Source organism: Vulpes vulpes, chromosome 9 (assembly GCF_048418805.1).
Source record: "Vulpes vulpes isolate BD-2025 chromosome 9, VulVul3, whole genome shotgun sequence".
Classification (NCBI taxonomy): Eukaryota; Metazoa; Chordata; class Mammalia; order Carnivora; family Canidae; genus Vulpes; species Vulpes vulpes.
In genome coordinates this window covers 16,986,459-17,012,022 of record NC_132788.1, presented here as the reverse complement: position 1 = coordinate 17,012,022, position 25,564 = coordinate 16,986,459, and the positions used below count along the sequence as shown (strand labels likewise).

The window sequence follows — 25,564 nt, the reverse complement described above, 5'->3', positions numbered from 1 at the left end:
TCCTCCCGTAGCCGCCTCAGGCCTCCCCGTCCTCCCTCCAGGGTGGCCTCCTCCCAACACCATACCCTCCTCCCCCTCCCCGTTCATTTAACATTCACAGTGCACTGGGATGAGACAGTTTAATCTCATTTTATCTTCATAACAAGACTGTGAGGTAGGTGGGGCAGGTATCATGAAACCATCTGGGAGGTTAAGTAGGAAGCCATGGCTCAGAAAAGTTAAGGGATTTTTGTCAAGGTCATAAAGCTAGTAGGAGTCTCTGGTTTTGGCTCGGATGTGTAAAGGGACCAAAGCGGCGGAGGACAGATCTTGAAGGTTACTGCTCTGCTCTTCTCCACGTTGTCCCTGACCTTCCGTTCCGGGTTCGGTCTTCAGGAGCTCTGCTCCACAGGCAAGCTCTCTGCAGAGGCACCCAAGGTGGGGCCCTCCTGCCCCGTCCTGGGGCTACCCACGAAGGTATGAGGAGGAAGCAAGACTCCAGATCAGCCCACTGAGGAATGAAGGCCGGTTCCATCCTTCCGCAGTTACCTCACCAGTTACGTCACCCAGAGGACCAACCCCCTGAGCGCATGATTCAGAAGACAGGGATGGATCCAGCCAGTTCGCAACAGTGACACACTCACAGAGATACATGTATCATTTTGCATAGATCCACGTCTGTGACACGCCATGCCCCAGTAGGACATCGTGCCAAACCTGCTCCAAGGACTCCGGATAAATAAGTTAGTTCACATTGTCTAGGACCAGGGATTTCTGGCAACCAGTAAGGAGCCCGGGGGCTGCCACACCTGGGGGGCCTCTCAGGGAACCAGGGCTCCTCTACCAGGCTGCCCAGAGGAGAAAGATCCAGCTCTCTCCTCAGAGAGAAGAGTGAGTATCAGCAGCTTTTCCTGGCAGTGCCCAGAAGCAGCAGAGGGCAAAGGGCGAGGAAGAAGACTTCACTGCACACCCCTCCACCCAGGGTCACGTCCCGCACCAGGAGGTCTCAGCATACAGAGAGGTTTTTCGCTCGCTGCTTCTTAACCACAAATGATGGCATAAAGGTCTTCCGGAGTGGCTGGCATGGAGGTCTTTCAGGGACCCCCCTTGACTCAATCCTGTGCAAAAGGAAAGGTAGCTTTAGGCTAGGAGGGGGACACGAAGGCAGCAATGGCCACAGACTTGATGGGGAATTGCCTATCTGCCGTGGGGAGCCTGGGGACTTCGGCATGGTGCTTCCTTGCCCCACTGAGTTATTCACCATCACCCCCCATCATCTATTGGGGAATCCTCTGTGTCCCATTGCTCTCCCAGCAAATCTGGGAGGTGGCCTAAGGTTCAGCTGCAAGGGGTGAGGGCTTGCTGGGAGGACATGAGGGGGTTTCCCCTCTTCTGGCCCTGCCCCTGCCACCGTCTCACCACACATGTGGCCTCAGGAAAGCAACTGCCTTCCCCAGTCCAGTCCCCATCCTCCTCCTCTGTAAACGGGATGTGTTAGCTAATTTCTGTTTCTTCCAGCACCCTCTCCAAGACTACCTGCATCTCTCAGATTTCAAAGGGACCCAAAAAAAAAAAAAAAAAACCCACAACTGGCAGTCCAATCTCAGCATCCGGGTTCATCACTCCTTTCGCTGCCCTAACCTGGGCTGGGCCCCAGGACTCACCTAGGGGCACGCCCATCAGAAGGGGCAGGGGACTCAGGGTGCTTCGGGCTCCTCCAACGGATCCGGTTGAGCAGGACTTTGACCTTGTTCCAGTGGGAGAGATCCGGCTGAGCAGAGGGTGGGGGGATCACCACAGAGCTCCTCCCCACAACGTACCCCTGAGCAAGCTCCCAGAGACAGCAGGCACCACAGCCAGGACAAGTTACCCTCTCCAACCAGGAATTCCATCACTTTCTGAGTGTTTCCAGCCTTTGGGATATGTACACATCCCAACCAGCCCCTAACCCCCTCCCCATCCTGTCACCTGCCTCCGCACACACCCATCACCTACCTTGTGTCCCTGGGAGGGTGGGAAGATGTGGGCTGGCTCTGCGGTGGCCTCTGACAGCCTGGCAGGGTTGGCACTTGGCAGCCCTACCTTTAGGGCTGCTGCTGCTGTTTTTGCCCCTTCAGAAAGAGAATCAGATTACCCAGGGCCAGAAGCAGGAAGCCACCCATCAAGGCCAAGACTCAAAGGGTCTGCCTGGGGGGCCCTGGGCAGGCAAGACACAGTGGGAGATGCCATGGCCCCTCACCTGTCTCCTCTGTCTGGCTCAGCAGTTTGCGTGCCTCATTGCCTGGGGCACGAGAAGGTGGAGGTGAAGGTGCCAGGATTGGCTCCCCCACCTCCTCCTCTTCCTCTGCCTCCTCCGCTTCAGGATCCTGTGCATAGGACAGACGGGCACTTGGGACCTGACTAGAGGGCTGAGGTTGTTCTGAAGGGAGCCCTAGTTCCAGGGGTCCCAGACCTTCTCTGCCTCCCCCACTCACCTGTCACCACCCACCCCCCACTGGCCTGTCCACCTGCAGCTCACTCACCCTTGGGGGCCTCTGGGTCTGCAGCTGCAGGTAGAGCTGCTGAAGCCTTGCCATCTGCTCCAGCACGAGGCACAGGTGTTCCAGGTAGCGGAGACCCTGCCCTGGGAGACAGGCCCAGGCTTCAGGCCCCAGGCCCCCGACCTGTGGGACAGAGTGAGGTAGGAGAGACCCCTGAACTCAGCCAGACGCCCATCCTGGGCAGCCAGCAGATGGGAGCGGAGGGGCCGGGGATAGTAGGCGCACACCACCAGCTGGCCTCCCTACCCGGCCAGGCATGGCCAGGCCGGCCCCGTCCTGCCCCCCTCCACACAGCTGGGAGTGGGCCGAGGCAAGAACAACCCGTCAATTAGAAGCAAGGAATGCCCCACCCCGAGAGAGCTCCAAGGAGAAAGAGCCAGTGAGGCCCCACAGCCAGCAACCCACAACCCACCCCCCACCCCCGTGTGAAAGGACCATTTCCATCGCACTCTTCACCCAGCCTGAGAGGTGGCGTGGCACTCACCACCTCTGCTTCTTCCAGGCCTGCCTCTAGGTCCGTTTCTGCCTCAGTGGCCTCCTGTTCCCCTGCTCCAAAAAGGGGCACATCATATTCAGTCTTGCTTGGTGGCTTCAGGGAGCAGTGGTGGGGCGGCGCGCCGGCAGGGGAAGCCGGGAGTTGGCGGGACCGCTCCAGCACCTGCTCCAGCTTATGGCTGGCCACAAGCCGGCCTAGGTGGGCGGGAGGCTCCATGGAAGCGAGGGCCGGGGGCTCAGGGCTCCCTGTGGGCTCAAAGTCCAGAGAGTCCTGAGAAAGGCCCGGTGAGGCGGTCAGGGGGCTGTCTCCAACCACCATCTCCACTCCTGAGTCCCGGGAGGCCAGTTTGAGAAGCGGCTCCTGCCTCCTGGGACCTCTCAACTGCCCATCCGCCTTCCAGGAGGCCAGCGAGCACCCCTGAGCAGCGTCCGGGATCCGTCTGTAGGTGCTGCTGACTCCAGGTACTACGCAGCCGAGCGCCAAGTCCTCAGCAACCCCATCTGCCAGGAGAGTGAGTATCAGGCTGGGCAGGCCGCCCCTGACGCCCCCAGCATTCCTGGCAGCTGGCAGCATTCCCCGCGGAGGAGTGTCCTGGGCCAGAGGTGGAGGGAGGCGAGCCACTGGGTGGCCACCGCCCCGCCCAGGTCTCTCCCTTCCCTGGCCTGGAGAAGTTAAGATGGGTTCCCGTCACAAGTAGTCTTTGTTGGCCATCACAGCCCCCCGGGGATCTGGGCTGTGTGGTAGGCAAAGCCTGGTAGGGCACATTCATCGGCTCCCTGTCTGGCCGGTCCCCCCTTTTGAGGGGGCAGCTGCTGCTCTTGGGATCCCTTGTGCCCTGGAGCCGGGGTCGCCTAAGACCTCCAAGTGGTGAACGGGGAGCCTCGGTCTCTCCAACTACTCCCCACGGGGCAGTAGGGCTGTGACCTACTGTGACCACCCCCACCCCCACCCCCACCCCCACCCCACGTCGGGACACGGGGAAAGGCACAGAGAAGGAAGCCTGGGGTCGGGACTGGGGTGCGGGACCAAGTCCCTCCGGGAGCTCCCGGGGAGGGTCATAAAAATAACAATCGCCGTAGCCGTGGCGGGCTGCTGTGCTTTAAAATGAGAAATAGTGAAGATTTTTTGGAGAGCTGGGGGGGAAGGGGGGGCTGATGGGGGGCCGCAGGCGAAGCCGCGCCCGGCCCCAGGGCTGCCCTCGGGCTCGGCCCGCCCAGCCTGATGCACCAGCGCCGCGGGAGCGGACAGACCGACGGCCGCCCCCGGCTCCCCTCTCCTTCGGGAACGCGGCCGCCCCCGCGGGGGGGATCCACGGGGGGAGGCAGGGCGGCCGGGATGGAGGGGGCCGGTCCACCGCCCCGGCCCGGGGGCTCCGGGGCGCGGCGCCATCCCCAGCCCGTCCGAGGGGAGGCGGCGAGGCCGGGCGGGGCGGACGCGCAGGGGCGGGGGCGGCCCCGGAGCAGGGGCGGGGGCGGGGGGCGAGGGGGGACTCACCCCGGCCGCCGAGCGGCTCCACCGCGAAGACGCGCCGCCGGCCCAGCATGGCCCCGACGCGGCGCCCGGCCGGCCTCCCCCCGCAGGCTGGCGGCTCCGCACGCGTCCGGCCCGGCTGGGCGCGGCCCGGGACCCTCCCGCGGGGGCGGGGGCGGGGGCGGGGGGGGGGGCGGGGAGGGGCCGCAGGTGAGCGGCCGGGGGCGCCGGGGCCGCGCCTGGACCCGCCGACCTTCGCGCTCCGGGCGCCCCGCTCGCCCCGCGGGCGCCGTCGGCTGGAGGTGCCCCCGCCCCGCCCCGCCCCCACTCCCGGTTCCCAGGCTGCGCCGTCTTCCTGCCGCCGAGATGCCGCCGCGGATGGGGGGCGTTGGCGGGGCCTGGACGCGAGCGCGGAAGGAAGTGGAGCCCCACGGGGCTGCGGCAGAGCCCCGACCCCGACCCCGACCCCGACCCGCGGCCCCGCGCCCCGCGCCGTGTGCCCCGGGCCCGCCCCAAGCCCGCCGCGGCCGACGGTCCCCCTGCGCCGAGCGCCCGCGGCCGGCGCCCCCTCCTCTTCCTCACCCGAGCACCTCGGGGAACTGGGCCCGGGGGGCCGAGCAGCAGCCTGGAGGCCGTGTCCCCACCCCCATCCTCCTTGGGCCCATGCACTCCACCGCCCTTCACCCCCAGAGGCTCCCAGCCTGAAAGGGGAGCTGCCGAGGGTGACCCGAGGGGCCGCCGGCCTCCAAGGAGACCTCCCTCTCCGGAGGAAGGGGACGGGGCTGGAAAAACCCCGGCAGAGCCCAAACCCCCGGGAGGCAGATAAGGGAGCTGGTGGACGTGCAAACTTGCACCTGAGCCTGGGGGGAGGGGCTGGGGCCGAGCCCCGGGAAGGAAGTGGCCGTTAACCGGGAGGGGAGAAGACGCTTCCCACCCGGCTCTGCTCCTTGCTCCTTCATACCCTTCCTCAAGCGCCTTACGCGGGAGCCCTACCAGGGGGCCACAAACTAGAAGATTCTAACTGTATACGAAGAGGAAACGGAAGCCGGTAGCCAAGTCGGGAGACAGAATGAGAGCCTAGTGCCTCAATTACCTGCCATTCAATTACCTTGATTTTCAGGCCAAGCCCTACCCTGCTAGGCACAGGTCCTCTGGGTTGCCCCCTCCTAACCCCATCCTTCTAGGCAGCACCGCTACTCCATTCCCCTTGCCCAGATATAGACGGGGACACTGAACACAGGGCCTGGCAGGAACTGCTTTATGCTTGTCCAACAGGATGTGTGGCACCAAACCCCAGAGGCAGTGTCCGACCCCACCCCGGCCCTCCCTAGGTAGGAGGGTTGGAGGGCTGGCCCCTATCAGGTGGCTTCCTTCCTCCAAAGAGAGGGTGAGGAGGTAAAGGGGGGGAACCTTTGCCAGATCTCGCCCTGAATTTGGAGAATGTGGGGCCAGATTCCAAGCAGTCTCCCTGGTGACTCTGGGGCAAGAATGCATCTGGAACAGGAAGCCCAGCCAGCAGGAATGCAGTGTCTCAGCACAAGGCTTTGTGTGGGCTCAAAAGAACCCACACCCCCACCCACACACACCCAAGCACACTCCCTTCCAGGCCACACGCCTGCACCCCGCCACATAGATATGCCTGAGGGGTATCTGGTGATGGGGATCCTTCGTGGGGGCTACACACTTCCCTCCCATCTGCCTTCTGAAGCCCTGACTGGAGCAGCCCTGTGACCAGGGCTAGGTCCCGCCTTCGCCACCCAAAGGGCTCTGTATCTCCCACCCTCCCTACTACTAAGGGAGAATCCTTTCCCTTTGAGAGATGCTTGAAGGAATGGCAAAGCCACCCCCTCACTGCCCACCTGTCTGGTGAGCAGCTGCCCTGAGTTCCTGAGACACATGGTGGCCGGGCAGAGTCATCTCTCAGGATGAAACCAGGGATGCCCAGCTGCCCCTCGTCCTCCGTGGGGAAGTCCCAGCTTCAGGAAGCACATTTCCTGCAAAGCTCAGCACTGAGCTAGGCCCGGTGGGAGGAAGGTCAAAGCCAAGAGGCTGGGGGCAGCTCCTGCCAGAGTAGAGAAGGCTGGGAGCCATGGTGACCTCCCTTGTGGCCTGGGAGGCAGCCTCTGCTGATAGAGGGGCAAAAACTCCCCACCCCAAACCAGAAATGCGGGATTCAGACTCCAGGTGCCATTCCCACCCCTTCCCCTTACCAGCTAGGAGTGCTTGGACCGGTTACTCATCCTCCCTGTCCACAGTTTCTTCATTTATAGAAGAAAGGGGATAGCAATACCTATCTCAGAACTGTGAGCCTTAAAGCACTTAAAACGTCTGTGTGTTAAGATTATCTAGCCGTGTAACTTTGGGAATGTCACCTTCCCATTTCTAACTAAAGGGGCTATGTTAGATGCTCTCTGGGGAACTTTTTATTTTTTTAGATTTTATTTATTTATTCACAAGAGACACAGAGAAATGCAGAGACACAGGAAAAGGGAGAAGCAGGCTCAATGTGGGACTCCATCCCCCGACTCTGGGATCACGCCCTGAGCCAAAGGCAGACACTCTACCACTGAAGCACCCATGCTCTCTCAGGGAACTTCTAACTTGAATCTGTCTTCATTTCTGAAGTTATTCCCCCAAATGCAAAAAAAAAAAAAAAAAAAAAAAACTCAAGAGGGCACAGCACTGGACAAATTGCAGTCTCATAATTAGATAGTTGCCACACATACACACACTATATCTGGGTCATGTGGAGTGGGCGCTCACAGCTGGCTTGGCATGGGTGGAGGGAGAGCAAGGTAAAAGATCGAAGACTGCCCCCAACCTTCTCCTCTGACCAATGGGTTTGGCTAATAACTCCATCTTCCAAAGAAGTTTGCTCCCAAGCTCAGGCTGGCTGTGTAGCTGCAGAGCACTCTGAAACCCTCAGGCTCCTGCAAAGAGAGCTGCCTGCCACAACTAAAGAACTGGATTTCAGCTTCAACCCATCCAGCCAAAACAAAAACAAAAACAAAAACAAAAAAACCCATCCAGCCTTCCAAAGGCATTCAGCAACTCACTGGCATACCCATTTCACAAGGGGCTCCTATCCCACATTTTGTTCTCCTCCACTCCTTAGGACACTGCTGGCCCACCAGGCTTGGTTACAGGTAGGGATCCGACCATGTTAATATCCCAGCCCACCTTTTCCAACCTGTCACTTCCCTGCTTTAAATTTTCAAAATGTTTCCAGAGCCTCAGGTGAAGTTCAGACCATTTCTTCTGGCATTCAAGGCTCCCATCTCCCTTTCTAGTCTTCTCTTGGTACCTCCTTCAGCCTCTGCCCTAAACTGAGCATTCCACCTGCACCCACCCCATCGGTTGGCGTCTGTCCGTTCCACCTGTCAAGTCCCGTCCATCCTTACATACAGATGACCTCTGCTCTGTACTCACGGGGCCCGCCTTGTATGTTCCACATTAGCTCTCAGCACTCATTGCCATATAGTCTTATTTCATTCATGCCATCTCAGTTGCTGCCACTTGACCATTACCTTCAGGAAAGCAACAAAAAAGGCTATATTTTTCCATATTCTCACTGTGCCAGGGCCCAGGTATTGACGGAGGGGTGAATGGCCCCTTTTGGGCGCATTCTCCTCTGTAGCTCCCTGTCGTGTGCTACCTCTGACAGTAGGTGGCGCCAAGGAGGCCGTCCCGTTGCCGACCAGGTGTTCTGGCCTGGTGCACTCCTAAGCCACAGAAAGCCTTGATCTTTTCTATGAAAATAAAGGCAGCCATCCAGGCAAAAGGTGAGACAATTATAGGAAGGTGTAAATTATATCAACAGGTGCCTGAGGAGCCAACACAAACAGTCTCCACCAAGGTTCCTTCCAAAAAGAGCCCCACAGGACAAAAGCCTCTGAAGTCCAGCTTTGATCATTTCTGTGAAAATAAAGCTGAGGCTGTGGCCCATTCCTCAAGCTACCTGGAGGTGGGGTGGGTAGGTCTAGAGCACCCAGCAGCACCCATACACCTTTCTGAAATGTCCTTTGGGATTAGGACTGGGGGTGGTGGGTGAATCAAGCCCTAAATCTGGTAGGGAACCTCTGGCCCCCACCTCAACTCAAACATACCTGAGGGTAGACTCACCTAGTACCTAGCACTCTTCACTGATTGTTTTTGTTTCTCAAATCAACTACCAGTGAAGCCAGTGGGGTCTCCCAGGGTGGGTAGGCTGGTCCCTTGGGATGGGGACTCCACTGGCCTGTCCTTCCCAGGCAAGGCTAACCTGTAGCCCTGTCCGAGGTTCTTTCTGGTGATTATCTTTCTCAAATGGGTGCAGACAGCCTTGGCCAAGTGCTGGAGGTGCTCTGGATGCTGCCCTTCTCCTGCCCACCCGGCTCATCTGGGTAAGTCAGCCGGGCTCACAGCATTCACCCCAGGTAGAGCGAGGAGCACAGAGTCCCAGGCTGGCCAGTGCCAGAGGAGTATGACACTGTCTCACCAAGCCGGGCCTGGACAGATTGGACATCCAGACCTGCCTCCTATTTCTCCTGCCTGCCCTCCAGCACCTCTCCTCTTCTCCAGGCTCCCAGTGAGAAACTCATGCCTCTCATGGACCAGGAATTATCCCAGTAAAACTGGCATCTATAAAAAAGGGTCTAGGAGGTGGGGCGCCTGGGTGACTCAGTCAGTTTAGCACCTGTCTGGGGCTCAGGTCATGCTCGGGGTCCATGGATCAGGTCCATGGAGCCCCCTGCTCAGTGGGGAGTCTGCTTCTCCCTCTCCCTCTACCCGACTCGTCCTTATCCACATGTGCTCTTTCTCAAATAAATAAAATCTTTAAAATAAATAAATAAATGGGTCCAGGAGGGGCACCAATAAATGGGTCCAGGAGGAGCACACAACCAAATGTGCTCCACCAACTGTCATTGTAAGTTCAAGCCCCACATTGGGGGGATAGAGATTACTTAAAAATAAAATCTTTTGGGCAGCCCTGGTGGCTCAGCGGTTTAGCACCGCCTTTAGCCCAGGGCCTGATCCTGGAGACCCAGGATCGAGTCCCATGTCAGGCTCCCTGCGTGGAGCCTGCTTCTCCCTCTGCCTGTGTCTCTGCCTCTCTTCTCTCTCTCTCTGTCTCTCATGAATGGATGAATAAAATCTTTAAAAATAATAAAATAAAATTGTTTTTAAAAAAGAGGGGAAGTTGTCCAGAAAGAGCACAACCTTCCACTAAAAGAAGCAAGCCTTTCAGTAAGGGGGATCACATAGTGAAGCACCTGGTAAGGCAGGGGTTCATGGGAGGGAGGGAAATAAAAGGGAAAAAATTATGCCAATAAGGACTTTCTCCCCAGTGGTAGAGAGAAGCTCGTCCCCAGGGGCCCGGGCTGGGAAGGAGAGAAAGGATCTACTTTGTTTTGTCCATGTATATATATTTATAGAACTCATATGTGAAAACTATACAGAGTGAATACCTTTAGCCTCTGGCCCACCCCTCTCTTTCTACATATTTATCTCTGTGTCACATCCCCCACCTAACCCCTGTTGCACAGAGATACCCAATGCAGTGCCCACCTCAGACTTTGGTGCACAGTCTGTCCTGCGGGGGAAAGTGAGAGTACCTAGCAGAAGCCTGGGATGGTGAGACCGTGCATGAGGACAGGTCCCAGGCCCTGGCCTCACCTAGCGCGGAGGGCAGAACCCCACCACCTGCCACCACCCTTCCCTGCCAACTTGCTTTTGGCATGGCCTTGCTATATAGGTGCCCACAGAGTTGAGGGCAGGCTGAGAGCACAGCCAGGAGCTCAGGCCTGGGAGCTGAGGGTGGGGGGTGAGGAGTAGCGCTGGCGGGCATGCTTCTCACAGTACAGCTCGTCTCCCACCCAAAAGTGCCCCCGCATCTTCAGGTTCAGCCCACAGTCTGCACAGGAGTAGCAGCCCGGGTGACGGTAGCGCCCCTCCTGGATGCGTACAGCATGGTTCCTGCAGGGGCGATGGAGAGGGGAGAGCCATTAGCCTGGGGCGTTGGGGTGGAGATGGGGCGACAGGCAGGACGCTGCCATTCTCATTTCCCAGTAGCCTAGTTCCCAGCCCAGAGTCAGGGAAGATCCCCAAATCTCAGACCCTGGACTCCCTGAGGCTTCCTTTGGGGCTCTCACTTCAATAACTCCCAACCCCCACCCCTAGGACCTCTAGTTTAAAAAAAAAAAAAAAGGAGTCCTTTCTCCTTTACACAAAGGCAGACATACTCCATCCTGAATTTTCTGGGTTGTTAATGGAGCAGTGGTTCTCAAAATGTGGTCCCAGGTACCAGGACCCTCAGTATTGCAACCCCTGGGGACAAGTCGGAAATGCAAATTCTGGGGCCAGGGATCCCCAAAGAGGAAGCTCTGAGGCATGGGCCAGCCATCCGTCTAAGGAGCCCTGGGGAGCTCTGCCCCCTGCTCTGAGATACACCACTCGCATCTGCACAACAGGCATGAGCAGTATCCCATCCCGCAGGGGGATCACAAAAGCCCGCAGAGGCTAAGGGCTTTGCCTAAGGTGAGTCATCCGCTCGCTCGTCAACACTGCACACTGCACGTTAAGAAATTTATGGCAGGGGGAGTGGGCTTTCAGCAATTTGCCAGAGAATGTGGCTGCATTATAATGCCACCCACTGAGAAAAATGAACCTACCTCTGGAAAATCTCTTTCCAAAGGGGGTGAGGGAGGGGGGAAGAGCAAAATTTTCCAGGAGGAGGCACCTCATCTAGAGGCATATCTCCAGAGGCTTTGAGATTATTGGAGAGCAATCAGAAGCAGTAGCATTTCTTCTTCCTCCTCCTCCTCCAGGGTGGGGGAGAGAGACCAGGAAGGAGGAGATGCAGCAGGAAGAAGCCAGCAAGGCTGTAAGAAGCCTGAAAATAACCCACAAACCCCACCCCACCCCCTCCAGGGGCCGAGACAGGCTGTTCTCTGCAGAGTCCTCCAGAGGGCATCCCAGGCTCCACCCCCCACCCCCCACCCCCACCCCCCGCAGGGCCCTGCCTGGGCGTGCCTGCCTCCCAGCCGCCAATACTCACACAATGCTGGTGCCGCACTTCTCACACGTGTGGAGCTTGGGTGGGGTGGCCAGGGCCCTGGAGGTGGGCAGGGAGGACTGGGGGCTCAGCAGGCTGGGCAGGAAGGCAGGTGTGCCACCTGGGAGGGGTGGGGGGTGCAGACAGACACATTAGAGTCATCCACCAGCGGCAGCCCCCAGGCTGTATTGATCCTTGCACACTCCTCGCACACGGACTCCTAAGAGGTGCTCTTATGCACCTCCAAAGGAACACTGGGTGTGAGGCAGGTAGGTAATAGAAGAAGAGAGTGATCACGGCAGCTCCTTGGCTAAGGCACAGTCAGCCCAAGCTAAGGGATCCGAAGAGCGTCTGTGCTGTGGCTACCACCTCCCACCAAGCAGGCGTTTCCTCTCGTGATCCAGTCGTGATGATATTAATTAAAAGATGGTAATAACAGATAATAGCAGCACCACAATACCTTTATACAGTTTTCAGAGAGCTTTTATGGACACTGTTGCATGTGAGCCTTGGAACAACACTGAGATGAAGCACAGATGTTCCTGGGCGGGTATGGTCCCTGTTGGCCGCCAAGGACGCCAAGGCTTGAGCCGTGGAGTCACCGACTGTCTGTGCTCCCCCCACCCCTCTCCCTGGGCCCCGTCCCGGGCTCCACCAAGGCCTCAGGGTGATGATGCACAAGACTGGCTCCCTGCCCTCTGACCGCAGTGAACATCCCAGGAGCTGAATGTCAGAGTTGAAAGGAGCCACCAGATACTGTGCTGGTGAGGCTGTTGATCCTCCCGACCGCCCCACCGTCTGCCTCCCTGTAGCCAGTGCTCAGGCCGGGCCTCTCGCCTCTCCCCTGCACGGGGGCAGCGCGCACGCACGCGCACACACGCACACACAGTACAGCTACAGCCACCTCAGGAGCTGCGCAGGCCTGTCTGCCCATCAACAGCTCCTCTAGGGCGGACAGGTGCCCGACTGCGCTCGGCCCACGCTCCGCACACCCCTGGCCCACCCGGCAGGCACAGTAAATGTCTGTCCAATGAATCACCGAGTGGCCGGCAAGGGCCCGTCCCTCTCTTCCTGCTCACTTCGGCATCCGGGAGGCAGCGCCTGGCATTATGCACGCGGCCCTCCCGGGTCAGGGCACTCCTCAGCCGGGCACACGACACCTCTCAGCCAGGACGTGACCTCCGAGACCGCCTTCCGCGCTGCCAGGCCCCGCTGCTCGGGCTCCCACACCAAGCCCTCCAGCTGCCAGCCAGCCACAGCCACCACAGGCCGCGAGCTCCCTGCCACCATCTTTTTTTTTTTTTTTTTTTTTTTTGGTGTCCTCTCTGAGGCCCCAACTCCCAGCCGCCATCTTAAGGCCGTTTGTTAAAAGTCTTGATCTTTCTTCAAGAGTCAAGTCAAACCCACCTTCCTCTGTGAAGCCCTGCCTGGGGACCCTGCCCCCCACCTTATGCTTCCCTTGACACGCTTCCTGATCCCAGCGAGCACCTCTAGGTGCACCCCTACCAGCACCTCTGGGTGCACCCCCCTACCAGCACCTCTGGGTGCACCCCCCTACCAGACCGACCAGCGTGAAAGCTCCTTTCGTGCTGGAACCCCCCTCTGGTGTCTACTCCTGTGATGAGCACTTAAGAAATACTAGTTCAATATCACGTCCAGTCGGGGCCCAGGGGTGTCCTGCTGGAACCTCCTTCCTACCCTGGGGGTTGGAACCCCCAGCCCCCCCCCCCCCGGGACTCACCTTTCTCCTCAGCCTCCAGGGCTTCCTGCAAGAGCCGAAAGGAGCTGGACTGCCGGGGGGCCACCCGCCCCTCGCGATTTTCCTGCAGCATCTTGTAGACTTCGGAGTCCTCGTCCAGAAGGTGGCTTCCCCTTTCGGAGTCCGCACTGCGGGGACGGGGACGGGAGGCAGCCAGGAGTGAGGGTCCCTCCCTGGGTCTGAGCGCCAGCATGGGGGCAGGGAAAGAGTGCCCCAGGGGAGACCCAGGGGAGGGGATTCCGGGGGGACTCCGAGGAAAGCCAAGCCCCCCCCCCACCTCCCCACTACCCCATCCCTCTTCTCTGGAAAGCCCGTCGGCCTCAGGCCCTCCCAGGCCCTCCGGGACCCCCCCACCCCCCCGGGCCCCGCCGGTACCTGAGCCTGGGGCTGGAGGGACAGGGACACGGGGAAGGCGGCAGCACCAGCACCGCCGCGTCGCCAGCGCCGCCGAGGCCGGCCTGCGGGACAGCGAGGCACCAGGGGAGGAGTCGCGGCTGCAGCCTCGGGCCGCCCGCCCGCCCCCAGGCCCACCACCAGGGGGCGCGCGGCCCCCGCTGACCAGCAGGGCCCCTGCAGGCCCCGGGGTACCGGGCGGCCAGCGGCCAGCACCCACCTACACCCACCTACGGAGGTGCAGAGGCCCCGCCAGGAGATTGGGCAGGGGCTGGACAGCAGAGGGGAAGCAGATCCTCCTGCGGTGAGGTCGGGGAAACATGGAGTGAAGGGCCTGAGACCCCTCCAGGGGCAGGGCTGGGGCTGCACCTGGGACCTCGCCCCTGCACAAGCCTCCTGTCCCAGGTGTGGGCTGGTGGGCCTCTCCTGGCTGCCCTGGAGCCTTGGGGGGTCAAGCCCATTTGCGGCCCATGTGCCAGCAGCAGTGCCCCCTCTCCAGGTGTGTGCTGTCCATCCGGGGCTCTTTACACTTGCTGTCCAGTGGAAATCTTGCCTTCGAATTCCCTGTTGCTCCCCTTTCTGGCCTGCACCTCTGCACCCACCCCTCCTCCCCTGCTTCCTATCTCTGGCCACCCCCAGGGAAAGAGGGAGCCCCACCCAGCCACAACCAGACAGGCCACAGCATACCATGCTGGGAGCACAGTTCCCCAGAAGGCCAAATTCCCTCAATTTTATTTTATTTTATTTTATTTTATTTTATTTTTTAAAGATTTTATTTATTTATTCATGAAACACAGAGAAGCAGAGACACAGGCAGAGGGAGAAGCAGGCTCCCCGCAGGGACCCCAGTGTGGGACTTGATCCCGGGACTCCAGGATCACACCCTGGGCCAAAGGCAGGTGCTCAACCACTGAGCCACCCAGGCGATCCCCAAATCCCCTCAATTTTAAAATTCAAAATCAGGGACAAATTATGGGATCAAACGATAAAGCCCTATGAATTTTTAAGCTAAAAGCAGAAACTTGAGAGTTTTAAGAAGACAGCCCTAGACCCTCACCCCTGCAGCCCCCTTCCACCTGCCTACATTCCTCGTGCTCTCAATGCCACGCAGTCGACATGGTAAGATGGTTTCCTCAGGAAGGACAGTCAGCCCCTGCTACTTAAGAACCATGTCCCCAAAAAAAAAAAAAAAAAAGAACCATGTCCCGTTTAGCCATCTGAAGTCAGCACGTGCCCACACAGGGGCAGCAGCTAGCCAGGAGGGGGCGCTGAAATCCACCCAGGCGCTCTTGGCAAGCCAAGTCCCCGTGCCAACCAGCCAGAGGGGTGCTCCCTTCACTTCACATCTGCACACCAAGGCATGTGCCCACCCAGACGTGGCAACTTCCAGTTTCCAGAAGGGCACCATAAAGGCTGGTGGTGTCCTGTGCCCTGGGCTCAGTGGAGCCCCAGCCAGCTCAGGAGCCAGCAGCAAGGCCCTGGCCCTGGCAGACTGGGGTGGGGGCACCTCATCTACAGTCACCTCTACCCCCCTTCCTCCTGAAAGACCACTGTGCCCTGGTGGAAAGGGGCCCAACCCCCTTACTGGGGAGCAGCTCTGCCTTCCTCCTCCCTCCCTCCTGGTCAGCTAGGGACACCTGCAGGAACCTTCATCCCCAAGTACAGGGGGTGAAAGGGCTCATCTATAGCCAACATCTCTCAAAATGTGTTCTGGTGAACACGGGGACGTTAATAAGTGAGTTGCAGGTGTGGGGCAGGGAACGCCAGGAGAAATTCTGTTGTTAAAGTAAGTTTAGGAAAAATAAATAAATAAAGTTTAGGAAATTAATAAAATTAAATCTATTTCTCATGGGACTTCTTAGAGCCTTGAAGGTGCTAAAAGTACACAGTGACTCCTAAGAGGGAGGTGTGGGGCCCTGTGACTCCCACACCATCTGACCACAGCCTCCTTTATAGGCCAGAATGCAAAGCTTCATTGGGTTAGGAATTTCTGTTTATCCACCAGTGCATCCCCAGGGCCTAGAAGGGTGCCTGACACAAAGCAACTGCTCAATAAAAGTTTGTCGAGGGAATGACCACGGTCCTCAGGCCAAAGAAGGAAACTCAGAGCATGGAGACTAACTCTGAGGTCCAGAGAGAGCAAGAGGGGCTTATCCAAGGTTAGATGGTGGCGGTGGTACTAAGCCACGTCTCCCTACCACCCAGCCCAGGGCTCCTGTTTACACAGCATGGGTGGTCTTCAAGTCTTTGCATCGGGTCCCTGAGGGCTTCTGAAAACACATATTGGTGCCCCTGCTCCGCACCCTCACTCCTGCATCTCAGGCTAGGACCTGAGAATTAGCATTTCTAATAGGTTCCAAGGTGCTGCTGCGGGCTTGGGAGCCACACCCTGTACCACCAGCATCTCCCGTTTGCCCAAGTTAGGGAGGCTGCAGGGAAGAAGGCCAAGATGATGGACCCTCTCCAGCCATGCCCTGGGCCAAGCGGATTTTCAGCTGGTCTCCACCCCAAAGATCTCCCAGAGAAGCCCCTCCCCTCCCCACCCCACCGCCACCCCAAACATGCCAGGTCTTGCTGGTACACCACTTTCCCATCTCCCTGGCTTATCATCCCCTAATCTAAACCCTACCCAGTCCTACCTCCGACGTCCAGCAAAATTCCTGACAAAGCCTTCTCAGGCCACCCAGCCGACACTCCTCTCCCCTCCCAGAATGCCTCCTGCTTTTATAATTAAGACCACACTGTTCAGTTCTTAATTGTTCCAGAACTGCTTTACATGTTTGTCTTATCTCCCAACTACATTTCACATTCTTTAAAGACGGGGATCTTATCGAAGGCATCTCCATGCCCACACTGCCTGGCAGGCCACTGAGTAGGCCCACAACAAGTCACTGGAGGGGCCCTACCATGGGCTCCCCCACAGGAGCCCTCCCTCTCCTTCTCCAGAGCCCCCAGTTTCTAATACCCTCCCCCAGCCATCTCCAAAGGCTCTGCCTTCTGGAATGCAAAATCAACCGGGAGGTAGGATTCCAGCGGCTGGGCCTCATCCCCTTCACCCCAAGGCTGGACATGCCCCCCCCCAACTCTGCCGCCAGCAGCTGTGGCCTCACTCCCTCACTTCCTCACCCCTGCCCTTAGAGAGGAGAAATACCACCAAGGCAGGGAAGGCGGGGCCTGTCACCAGTTCACAGTGGGACCCAGTGGGGGGTGTCCAGGGTAGAAGGGCAGGGAGGGGGGCAGACAGAAAGTAAGCCAAATGCAACTTGAGGCAGAACCACAGTCCCACTGGTGGTGGTTCTCTGGGCTGAGTCAGAGGAGGAGGAAAGGGGATGGGGGGACAGGAGTTGGGGGTGGGCATGGGACTTGGAATGGGGAGGAATGTGTTCAAGAGATGCAGCCAGAGCCAAAGGGAACCATCCCAACAACAGCAGCAAAACTATTTCAGCCCTGGCCCAAGAGAAACACTCAGGAAGGGAGGAAGCTAGCAGGAGGAGGGGAGGCGGCAAGTGGGAGTGCAAGAGGTAGAAGGCGGCTGGGGACTGGCCAGGCAGGGCTGGGGCACAGAGAGGGCGGCCCACCACAGACACAACGGCCTCCTGGCTGGGGAGAGGGGCGTGCTTGGTGCTGGGAAATGGAGGCCCCAGCTGCCCAAGTGGGACCTGAGTGGGTCCTGCTGGTGGGCAGCAACCAACCAGGATGGGAGGCTCTGTCCTCCCCCCAGGTATCCTCACCTGGCGGCTTCCAGGTCGGCCCCCATAGGAAAAGCGGTCAGCAGCAGTGGGTCCCGGGGAATGTGCCAGGTTCTGGAAACTGAAATGCAGGCAAGGGCAGCTGGGTGCCAGGCATCCCCCCACCCCCGCCTGCCTCAGGGACACAGAGCGTGTGCCCTCAGGCTCCCCTAAACCCAGCTATGGAGACTGAGGGGCCTGGTCTGGACCCCACCCTGTGCGCTCACCTGCGACTGACCACAGCCTCCCCAGGGAGGGTGTGCGGGCTGCTGGGGGGCAGGGCAGAGAAGGGGCTGCCCGGCTGGGGGCTGGAGGAGCAGGGGCTGGAGCAGGAAGACCGCAAGGAGGACTGGCTGTCCGAGTGGGTCCTCACAGAGCCCTGTGGAGAGAAGGCTGGGAGGGTGGCACCCAGCCCCTCCCGGCCCTGCCCCTCAGGGCTCCCCTTCACTTCAGGGTGCTGGAGTTCCCAGAAGGCCCCATCCTACCTGGAAGCGAGTGGCCAGCACTTCCACAGAGCTTTCCCCATTGGTCTGCCTGGGGGAAGCGGCCCGAGACCTGAGGAGAGGCCGGGGGGGAGGCAAGTCACAGGAGTCCTGGAACCCTCCTAACCTGACAGGGGCTGCAGATTCCAGCTGGTCCCACAACAGATTCTCAAGATTAGTAAAATGTTCAAAACGTGGATAGTGGATATCAGGTTGTCAACTTGCAACTTTGCCAAATTCAAAACAAACAATCATTATCAACAACCACCGCCATTTCTCCAAGGAAAGGACAATTTAGCATCAATATGTAGACTGGACATACTTCATAAATTCAATTTTGTTAAAAACTCCTCACAGTATCCCCTGTCTTTTTCTTTTCTCTTTTCTTTTTATTCCTTTTTTTAAAAGATTATTTATTTATTTATGTATGTATTTATTTATTTGAGAGACAGCATAAGCAGGGGAAAGGGCAGAGGGAGAGGGAGAAGCAGACTCCTCAATGAGTGTGGAACTCCGACGTGGGGCTCGGTCCCAGGACCCCAAGACCATGAACTGAGCCAAAGCCAGATGCTTCACTAACTCAGCCACCCAACCACTCCTCTTTTTTTTTTTAAGTAATTGCTATGTTCAACATGGGGCTCAAGCTCACGACCCCTAGATGAAGAGTTGCATGCTCCACTGACTGAGCCAGCCAGGCACCCCTCTTTTAATTTTTTTAAAAGATTTATTTATTTACTTATTTATGATAGACATAGAGAAAGAGAGAGAGAGAGGCAGAGACACAGGAGGAGGGAGAAGCAGGCTCCATGCCGGGAGCCCGATGTGGGACTCGATTCTGTGCCCTGGGCCAAACGCAGGCGCCAAACTGCTGAGCCACCCAGGGATCCTTTTTTTTTTTTTTTTTTTTTGCATTTCATCCAGACTTTGTCACTGGTCAGCATCAGTTTGTAGATTAATTTTGGGGGAGATTGCTGATTTCACATCAATAATCCTTTATCTTGCACCCATGGAGAAACTGAAGCCCAGAGAGAGAAAGCGATTTCCTAAAGCCCAACAATGGTCAGGCCAGCCGCCCACTCTCCTCTGCCCAGCCAGATGCTGTCCGCCACCAGCTGCTAATGGCTTGGAATACCTTTGAGAGGGTCATTCCTGGTCCCTTCTGAAGCCAACAAAGGGTGGAGCCTGTGCCTCCATCCCCCCACAGGACCCAGAGAGCTAAAGCAACAAGCAGCCCCAACCCCCCCACCTATCACCAAGTCACCCAGAAAAGAGGTGCCCTTACCTCAGCTCCCTGGGGACCCCCCTCCAAAGCCCTTCCCACTGGAGCCTTGAACAGGAAGCCATGGGAGGGCTGGGGCTGGCTGAGGATGAAGAAAAAGCCCACCATGTCCCAATCCCACTACACCATTCCTAGATGTTGGGTCACTTCCAGAGAGGTCAACAAGAACCTCAGTCATCGCACACCACAGCAGCCACAGCCTCAGCCTCCCCAGGGAGGGGTGTGGAGCCAGAGTGAAGGGAGCTCAAGCTCGGGCTCGGGCTCCAGTCCAGAGTACTGCTTCCTGCCATAGAGCTTCTGGGTGCCCAAGTGGCCTCCTGACATGGGGGAGACTCGGAGGGTTTAGGAGGAGGCCAAAGAAAGAAGAGGCAGGGAATCTTGACCTACCCAACATGGAGCTGGAGGCCTGGAGGGATTCAGCCAGGCCCACTCCCTCATGGGACTGGGTCCCTCTAGAAGGAACTGTGAGGAAGTGATGGCGTCAGCAGCTCCCTGCCCCTCTGCCACCCCACTCTGCAGCCTCTTATAGACTTTGGTCCCCTTCACATATGCCATAAGCTACTCTCCACCCTCCTCTTCTAGGCCCCACTCCTGCAAACACTCATGAGTCTGAGGAGGGAGTCAGGATGGGGCCAGGGTCATGAGAGCATCACGGAAGTCAGCTTCTGCAGCACTGTGGGATGGTGGGGGGTGAAGAGATGGCATGGAGCCAGGGCCCAGAGAGAGCCCAAGTGAGGGGAGGGGATGGCAGAGAGGCTGGAGGTGCCTGACTCAGGTTCAAGGCTTGCCCAGAGGGTTCTCCTGGCTGGGGGATCTCCCAACATTCTTGCCCTGTGACTCACTTGGACGCTCCACCCCAAGGAGCCACCTGTTCCCCCCACCCCCACAACCAGGCCTCCGGGCTGAAAACCCAAGCCTAGGAATCTTCCTTCACCAGCACAGCCCCCAGAGGCAGTGGGGAGGGAACGAGGGGTCCTATGTTGAGTGAGCTCACAGACCCCTCAAACCACCCCCAGGATCAGAACCAAGGCCATCCTCTGTTGGAGGCAGGGGCCCAGGAGACCCAGCCTAAGGCACACCTTTCCCCTCTTCAACCCACTTCATGCCCACACCCTGTACCCTGCGCACTTGGGAACCCGTCAAACCCGGGCATCCAGGTGGCTGATGCCAGCCTGCCCTGCCCATGGCTGCATGCCCAGCCATGCACAGGGACACCCCCCAGCCCACCCTGCTGCAGCCCCAGAGCCTGGACCTTCTCAAAGATGAGCCCAAAGGGCCCAGGAAGGCCGGGGTGGGGCTGAGGGCAGGGGGGTGAGGACCGCCGCCGCCGTGCAGCAGGCTGGCAGAGAGAAGAAAGCTGGCGGGCCCAGCGGAGGTGGAGGGCCTACCGGTCTAGCTGCAGCCGCAGGGGTGAGGGGCTGTGGCGGATCTTGCTCTGGGCCTCAGCATGGAGCATGCCCTCGGCGCTCTCCCCGTTGATGGCCACGATAATGTCGCCAGGCCGGAGGTCAGCAGCCTCAGCCTTGCCCCTCTCGGTTACCTGTAGGGGATAAGATATCCCTGCTCAGACAGTGATGACATTCCCGTCGGGATGGAGGAGAGGGGGTTTCTCTCTGTCCTGCCCAGGGAACACAGACGCTGGTTTGAAGCAGGCTGCCCTGCTTCCCACTTTGTCCCCCAACCCAGCAGGCTCCACCCAGCTGATCGGCTCATGCCCTCCAAAAGCTGGAGGGGAGCCACCCCCCTCACCCCAGCACTGGCGTTCTCACCGGGCCTCCCGAAGAAATGGCAGAATTTCAGGGACTGTACTTGGAAGTACTTTAGGATAGAGAGCCCTGCCCGTGCACATCACACCATGCAGGTGGCTGCCTGCATGCAGCCCGTTGGCACGAACGCTCCCTGGCCTGGGCCTGGGTCAAGAGGAAACTGCCAAGGACCTGGGGCTTCTGTTCTAGTAAACTCCCCAAATGGCTGCCAGCAGGTATAGGGTTGGTGTCCAAGGAGAGAGGAGCCCTGTACTTGGCCCAGCTCCCTTTCACTCCCTAGAAGTCTGTTCCCGGAGTGGTCATCGCATCCCCATGGCAATGGAGCCCCAGTCCTCCCCAGGCTAACACTCCCAGCAGCAGACCTCTGGTTCCGGAATAAACAAAGAAGGGTGCCTGTGCAGAGCAGGGTAGACCCTACCTCTGGGGGGTACCTCCTTAGCTCCTGGAACTAGCCCTTACCTTGGTCACCATGATGGGCGTGTGGAAATCCCTGCCCCCAGTGATCCGGAAGCCCCAGGGCCCTGGCCCCGCCACATCCACCGTCAGCGCCATATCTGAGGAAGCAGAGGGATGGAGACGCTGTAAGGTGGCAGGAGAAGCAGAAGAGAGGGGATGACAGGTCCAGTGAGCAGCCAGTTAGGGGCTGGAGGGGGGTGAGGGGGAGGGTAGAGGAAGTGACTAACTCCCTTCCTCACCCCCCAGTTTCACTTCCCCCCACGCTGGGAAGCCATGACTCTGAGTCCCCCCTTCACCGCCACCATCTCCAGCAGCGCGGCTTCCAGAGGGCAGGCTGTCAGGGTGCCTCACGGGGGCTTGCGGGATGGAGAACAGGAGAACAGGCGGGCAAAGGCCTAGGCAGGTGGTAGGAGATGTCACCGCTTCCTGTCTCTCCCCCTCCTCCACCAGCAAGGCTAAGTCGCTTCAGGGCCCGCTTCCTGTCCCCAAAACTGACTGCACAAGGTACTTCCTCCCCACTCTGGGGGAGGGCAGTGTTCTGGGAACAGGAGTGATAGCAAACAAGGGGATGATGCCACCGCAGACTGTCCCAGTAGTTGGCTGGGTGGGGACTGGCCCAGGGTCCTCAGAGGGGCCTCCTGGCTGCCTGCCTGGCCCCTGGCAATGTGGTCCAGATAGGCAAGACTGGGCTTCCCACCACCCCCAGCGGCCTGCTGCCCTCCGAACAGCCCCAGCCAGAAGGACGGGCTCATGTGCCCGGCTGGGCACATCCACCCCCTGGCAATGAGCAGCAGGGTGAGCTGACTGATGCTGCCTGCTAGCTGGCGCCCCGGGCCTCCCATCCACTGCCCCTCCGCTGGGCAAGGGAGTGTCCTTGCAGACCAGCCCTTGTAGGATTTCCTGAGCCTCTAGTTATGGAGTCAGGAGCCAATCCAGGCAGGAAGCTGTAATGCCAGCCTGGGCCACCACCCTACCCAGCAGCCCCCTGAGGCTGCCCCTGGGGAGGCCCAGAGACCGCAATTGCTGTCAGAATCGATCAAGGCCGCTGGGGCCGCTTCCCAAGTTTAAGAACCTGGGGAGAGGGCGCTCAAGCAAGAACCGGCTGCCTGCCCTCTCCTCGGCCTTTTGCCCAGGCCTAGCCCCTGCCCCTGCCAGGTCCCGGGCCCCGGGCCGGCGCTGGCAGTGCGCTGAGCCCCCGCGTTCTCAGACCTTTGAGCCGGCGGTGGACTCCGCGCCCGGCCCGCGGGGAGGTGCCCAGCCCGTCGGCCCGGCTCTCCCAGCTCCGGCGCCCTGTGCGCTCCGGGGCCAAGGTGCCCGCGGGCCGGGCGTGGAGCAGAGGCGCGGGGATGAGGAAGGCCAGACCGCGGGGGGCGCCGCCTCCGGGAGGCTGCGGGGAGGGCGCCGGGGCGCGGAGGGGGCGGCAGCGCGCAGAGCCGCCAGGGCCCCGGAGCCGGCCGTGCGGACAGCGCGCAGGTGGGCGCGCTCACCTGGCCCCGCTCACCGGGCCGCGCTCACCGGGCCGCGCTCACCTGGCCGCGCTCACCTGGCTCCCGCTCACCTGGCTCCCGCTCACCTGGCTCCCGCTCACCCGTCGGGCTGGGCGGCCGGGCCCGGGAGGGAAGGGCAGGGAAGGAGGCCGGGTGAGGAGCCGCCGCCGCCGCCGCCGCCGCCGCCCGACTCTGGGGAGAGCCCGCCCGGGGCTCCGGGACCTGCCTCCGCCCATGTGATCCCGGGGCCGCCCCTGCCGCCGCCTCCTCCGCGAGCCCGGCCCCGGCGGCCACCTGGCCCTCGCCCCGCCGCGGCCTCCCCCGCGGGCCCCTGCAGGCTGCGGCCGCCCCCCGCCAGGTGCCCTGCGGCTCCGCCCCCCCGGGGCTGCCGCCCCCCACGCTCTCCCAGGCCGGCCGCGCCCACCCGCCTTCCCAGGGCCTCCCCCAGCACCCCGGGCCGGCTGGGTCCGTCTGCGGTCCGCTCGGCTCCCCCGCCCGCTCCGGGCTCCGACGCCGGCGCGGGCGCGGCCGACACCCCCGGGTCCCCACGCGGGGCCGCCCGCCGCCCCCACCCCGCCCCCACCCCGCCCCCACCCCGCCCCCGAGGCCTTGGCGCTCCCGGGCTGCGGCTGCTGGGGCCCGCGGGGCGCTGAGCCGCGCGGCCGAGACACCCGCAAGCCGGCTCCGCTCCGGCGACCTCCCGAGCCCAGGGCCGCGGCGGGGGTCGCCGGGCACTGTCCGGGCTGGCGCCGCTTCCCTTCCTGGCTGCCCTCTGCTGCCCTGCCTGGGGTGCGCCAGCCGCAGCAGGCACCCCGGCCCCCGCTGCCCGTGTGGCCCCTCTCGCCAGCCACCTGGAACCCAGGCTCCGGGGCTAGGGAGACGGCAGCCAGGGGAAGGCCCCAGCCCCCAGCCCCCAGGCCCCAGGCCCCAGCCCAGACCCCTCTGGCACACGGTTCCCCAGAGCTATACCCGGGCACCTTCACCCGGAGACCGAGGGTCACCGGTCCTGGCGCATCTCCCGCCGGCCGGCACTTTGCACGGTCGCTGGGGGGCTGGGCTGTTTTCAGGGAAGCACACCTGTGGGCACAGCTGTAGGCTGCCTGGCTCGGGAGTGAGTCATTCCCTCGGCTTCCCCCTGCGAGGAGTGCCTTCCACCCTGCCTTCCACCCTGCCTTCCACCCTGCCTTCCACCCTGCCGCCACCCTCCCCGCCTACCTCAGCCCCGTCTCATCCTCCCTGCACTGACCGCGCCATCAGCGACAGCGCAGCCTCCAGCTCCCTGCTCGGGCTCCCCCACCCCAGGTGTGAAAGCCACTCTCCCACCCCGCAGTCCCGGGCCTCCTGGATTGACCTCTTTGCAGGACACCACTGCTCTCCCCGCCACAACTAGACTGGAGGCCCTCCAGGGAGCAGGAGACTGCCGGACAGGCAAGGGCAGCCTCGGAGTCGCACAGACCTAGCCTCAAATGTCAGATCTGCCTCTTACAGCGTGACCTTGGGTAATTTCCTCAGTTTCCCCATGGATAAAATGGAGATAATGCATACCTTACACACCGGTCTGCAGACTGTCCTCCCACATGAAGCTGCTGACGGGCAGGTTCCTCTTAGGGTGGGAGGGATTTGTTCACTGCTCCATTCCCCGAGCCTAGCACAGTGTCTGGCACACAGCAATTAGCATTCGCTAATCATAGAATGAATATTGTTTGAATGAGTGAATGGATTCATTTCCCTTCCTTCACCCCCAGTTTGTGGCAGGGCCTCTGTTTTATGTCTTTCTGTGCTCCTGACATCACCCTAGTCCCTAGCATCTACAGGTTAATCTGTAGGATTTCTACTCTGTGGCTTGTGCATTCACAAAACTCACAACAAAAACAAAATTGACTAAGCAAGGGCCAGACCCTGTGGACCAGAAGGGAGTACTGTCCCCGTCTAAGCAACTCTGTGGTCCTGGGCAAGTCACTCAGCTCACCTAGCCAATAGGATGAGCATCCCTCTCCCCCACCCTGGCCTGCAGCCCTTTCTGACATCTCAGGTCCCCCTCACCCCCTCAGGCCTCGGGCCCTCCCCTCCCCTCCCACCTCACACCAGGTCAAGGGACAGAAGCTGTCATTGTGCAAGCAGGTGGCAGGCAGCCCAGGGGCGGACGGTTGATTTGCTGCAGAAGTTTCAGGGCTCCATCAAAGAGGGTGTGGATTTGGTTTCTGCCCCAGGGAGAGGAAGTCCCAATCAACCCTGATATCTTTTATGAGGGCATCAGGGAATGCGAAGAAGCTGTGACAGGCGATCAGGAACGGGCCAGTGGGTTCCTGAAGGAAGGTCATTTCCACAAGATGGGCTGGGCCTACTAACTTAGAAGCAGATGGTGGTGAGGACTGGGGTGGACAGAAGAGACGGGTGCACATAGGTCTTGTTCCTCCAGCTGCTGTTTAACCCCCACTGGGGCCCAGGCCACACCCCAGCTCAAGGAAACTGCCAGGGCCAGGCTGTGGCCCGGTCATTCACAAGCAGAACTGGGCGCCGCCACCTCTTCCCACCCACCTGGCATGGGGGTGCCCTGTTACAGGTCTAGCAGACAGGACAGTCAGGAAGAACATGAGAGGCCCAACCTGGCGCTGCCCCAGGAAGTCCTGGGCCTCATGCAGGACCTTCCTTATTCAAGACAAGGAAAGGACTGCCTGGGCATTTAGTATACTTAG

At 60.0% G+C, this 25,564-nt stretch overlaps 2 protein-coding genes across 14 annotated transcripts; both read right to left on the bottom strand.

Moving 5' to 3' along the window:
• Positions 1-105: 105 nt before the first annotated feature.
• C9H8orf58 (chromosome 9 C8orf58 homolog) lies at positions 106-8,914 on the bottom strand. 7 transcript variants are annotated; one of them, XM_072719488.1, is made up of 7 exons: positions 6,345-8,914; positions 3,004-3,515; positions 2,502-2,642; positions 2,219-2,345; positions 1,975-2,090; positions 1,644-1,726; positions 106-1,097 (listed from the first exon to the last, which is right to left on the bottom strand). In XM_072719488.1, exons 1-7 carry the CDS (start codon positions 6,400-6,402, stop codon positions 986-988), a joined length of 1,149 nt encoding a protein of 382 aa, XP_072575589.1. In that variant the 5' UTR covers positions 6,403-8,914; the 3' UTR covers positions 106-985. The 7 variants fall into 7 exon arrangements, with proteins under 7 accessions (XP_072575589.1, XP_025863726.2, XP_072575591.1 ...); XM_026007941.2 differs by having other exon boundaries at positions 1,644-1,750; positions 6,345-6,548; XM_072719490.1 differs by lacking the exon at positions 6,345-8,914 and adding an exon at positions 5,594-5,733 and having other exon boundaries at positions 1,644-1,750.
• Positions 8,915-9,869: 955 nt separating this feature from the next.
• On the bottom strand, positions 9,870-23,915 carry PDLIM2 (PDZ and LIM domain 2). Of its 7 annotated transcripts, none has more exons than XM_072719485.1 (10): positions 23,838-23,915; positions 21,385-21,479; positions 20,548-20,699; positions 17,884-17,953; positions 17,626-17,777; positions 17,402-17,480; positions 13,653-13,735; positions 13,260-13,405; positions 11,522-11,639; positions 9,870-10,440 (listed from the first exon to the last, which is right to left on the bottom strand). In XM_072719485.1, the coding sequence occupies exons 2-10, from the start codon at positions 21,475-21,477 to the stop codon at positions 10,263-10,265; spliced, it is 1,071 nt and encodes a 356-aa protein (XP_072575586.1). In that variant the 5' UTR covers positions 21,478-21,479; positions 23,838-23,915; the 3' UTR covers positions 9,870-10,262. The 7 variants fall into 7 exon arrangements, with proteins under 7 accessions (XP_072575586.1, XP_072575581.1, XP_072575582.1 ...); XM_072719480.1 differs by lacking the exon at positions 23,838-23,915 and adding an exon at positions 22,940-23,218 and having other exon boundaries at positions 21,385-21,504; XM_072719481.1 differs by lacking the exon at positions 23,838-23,915 and adding an exon at positions 22,955-23,095.
• Between the last annotated feature and the right edge of the window lie 1,649 nt (positions 23,916-25,564).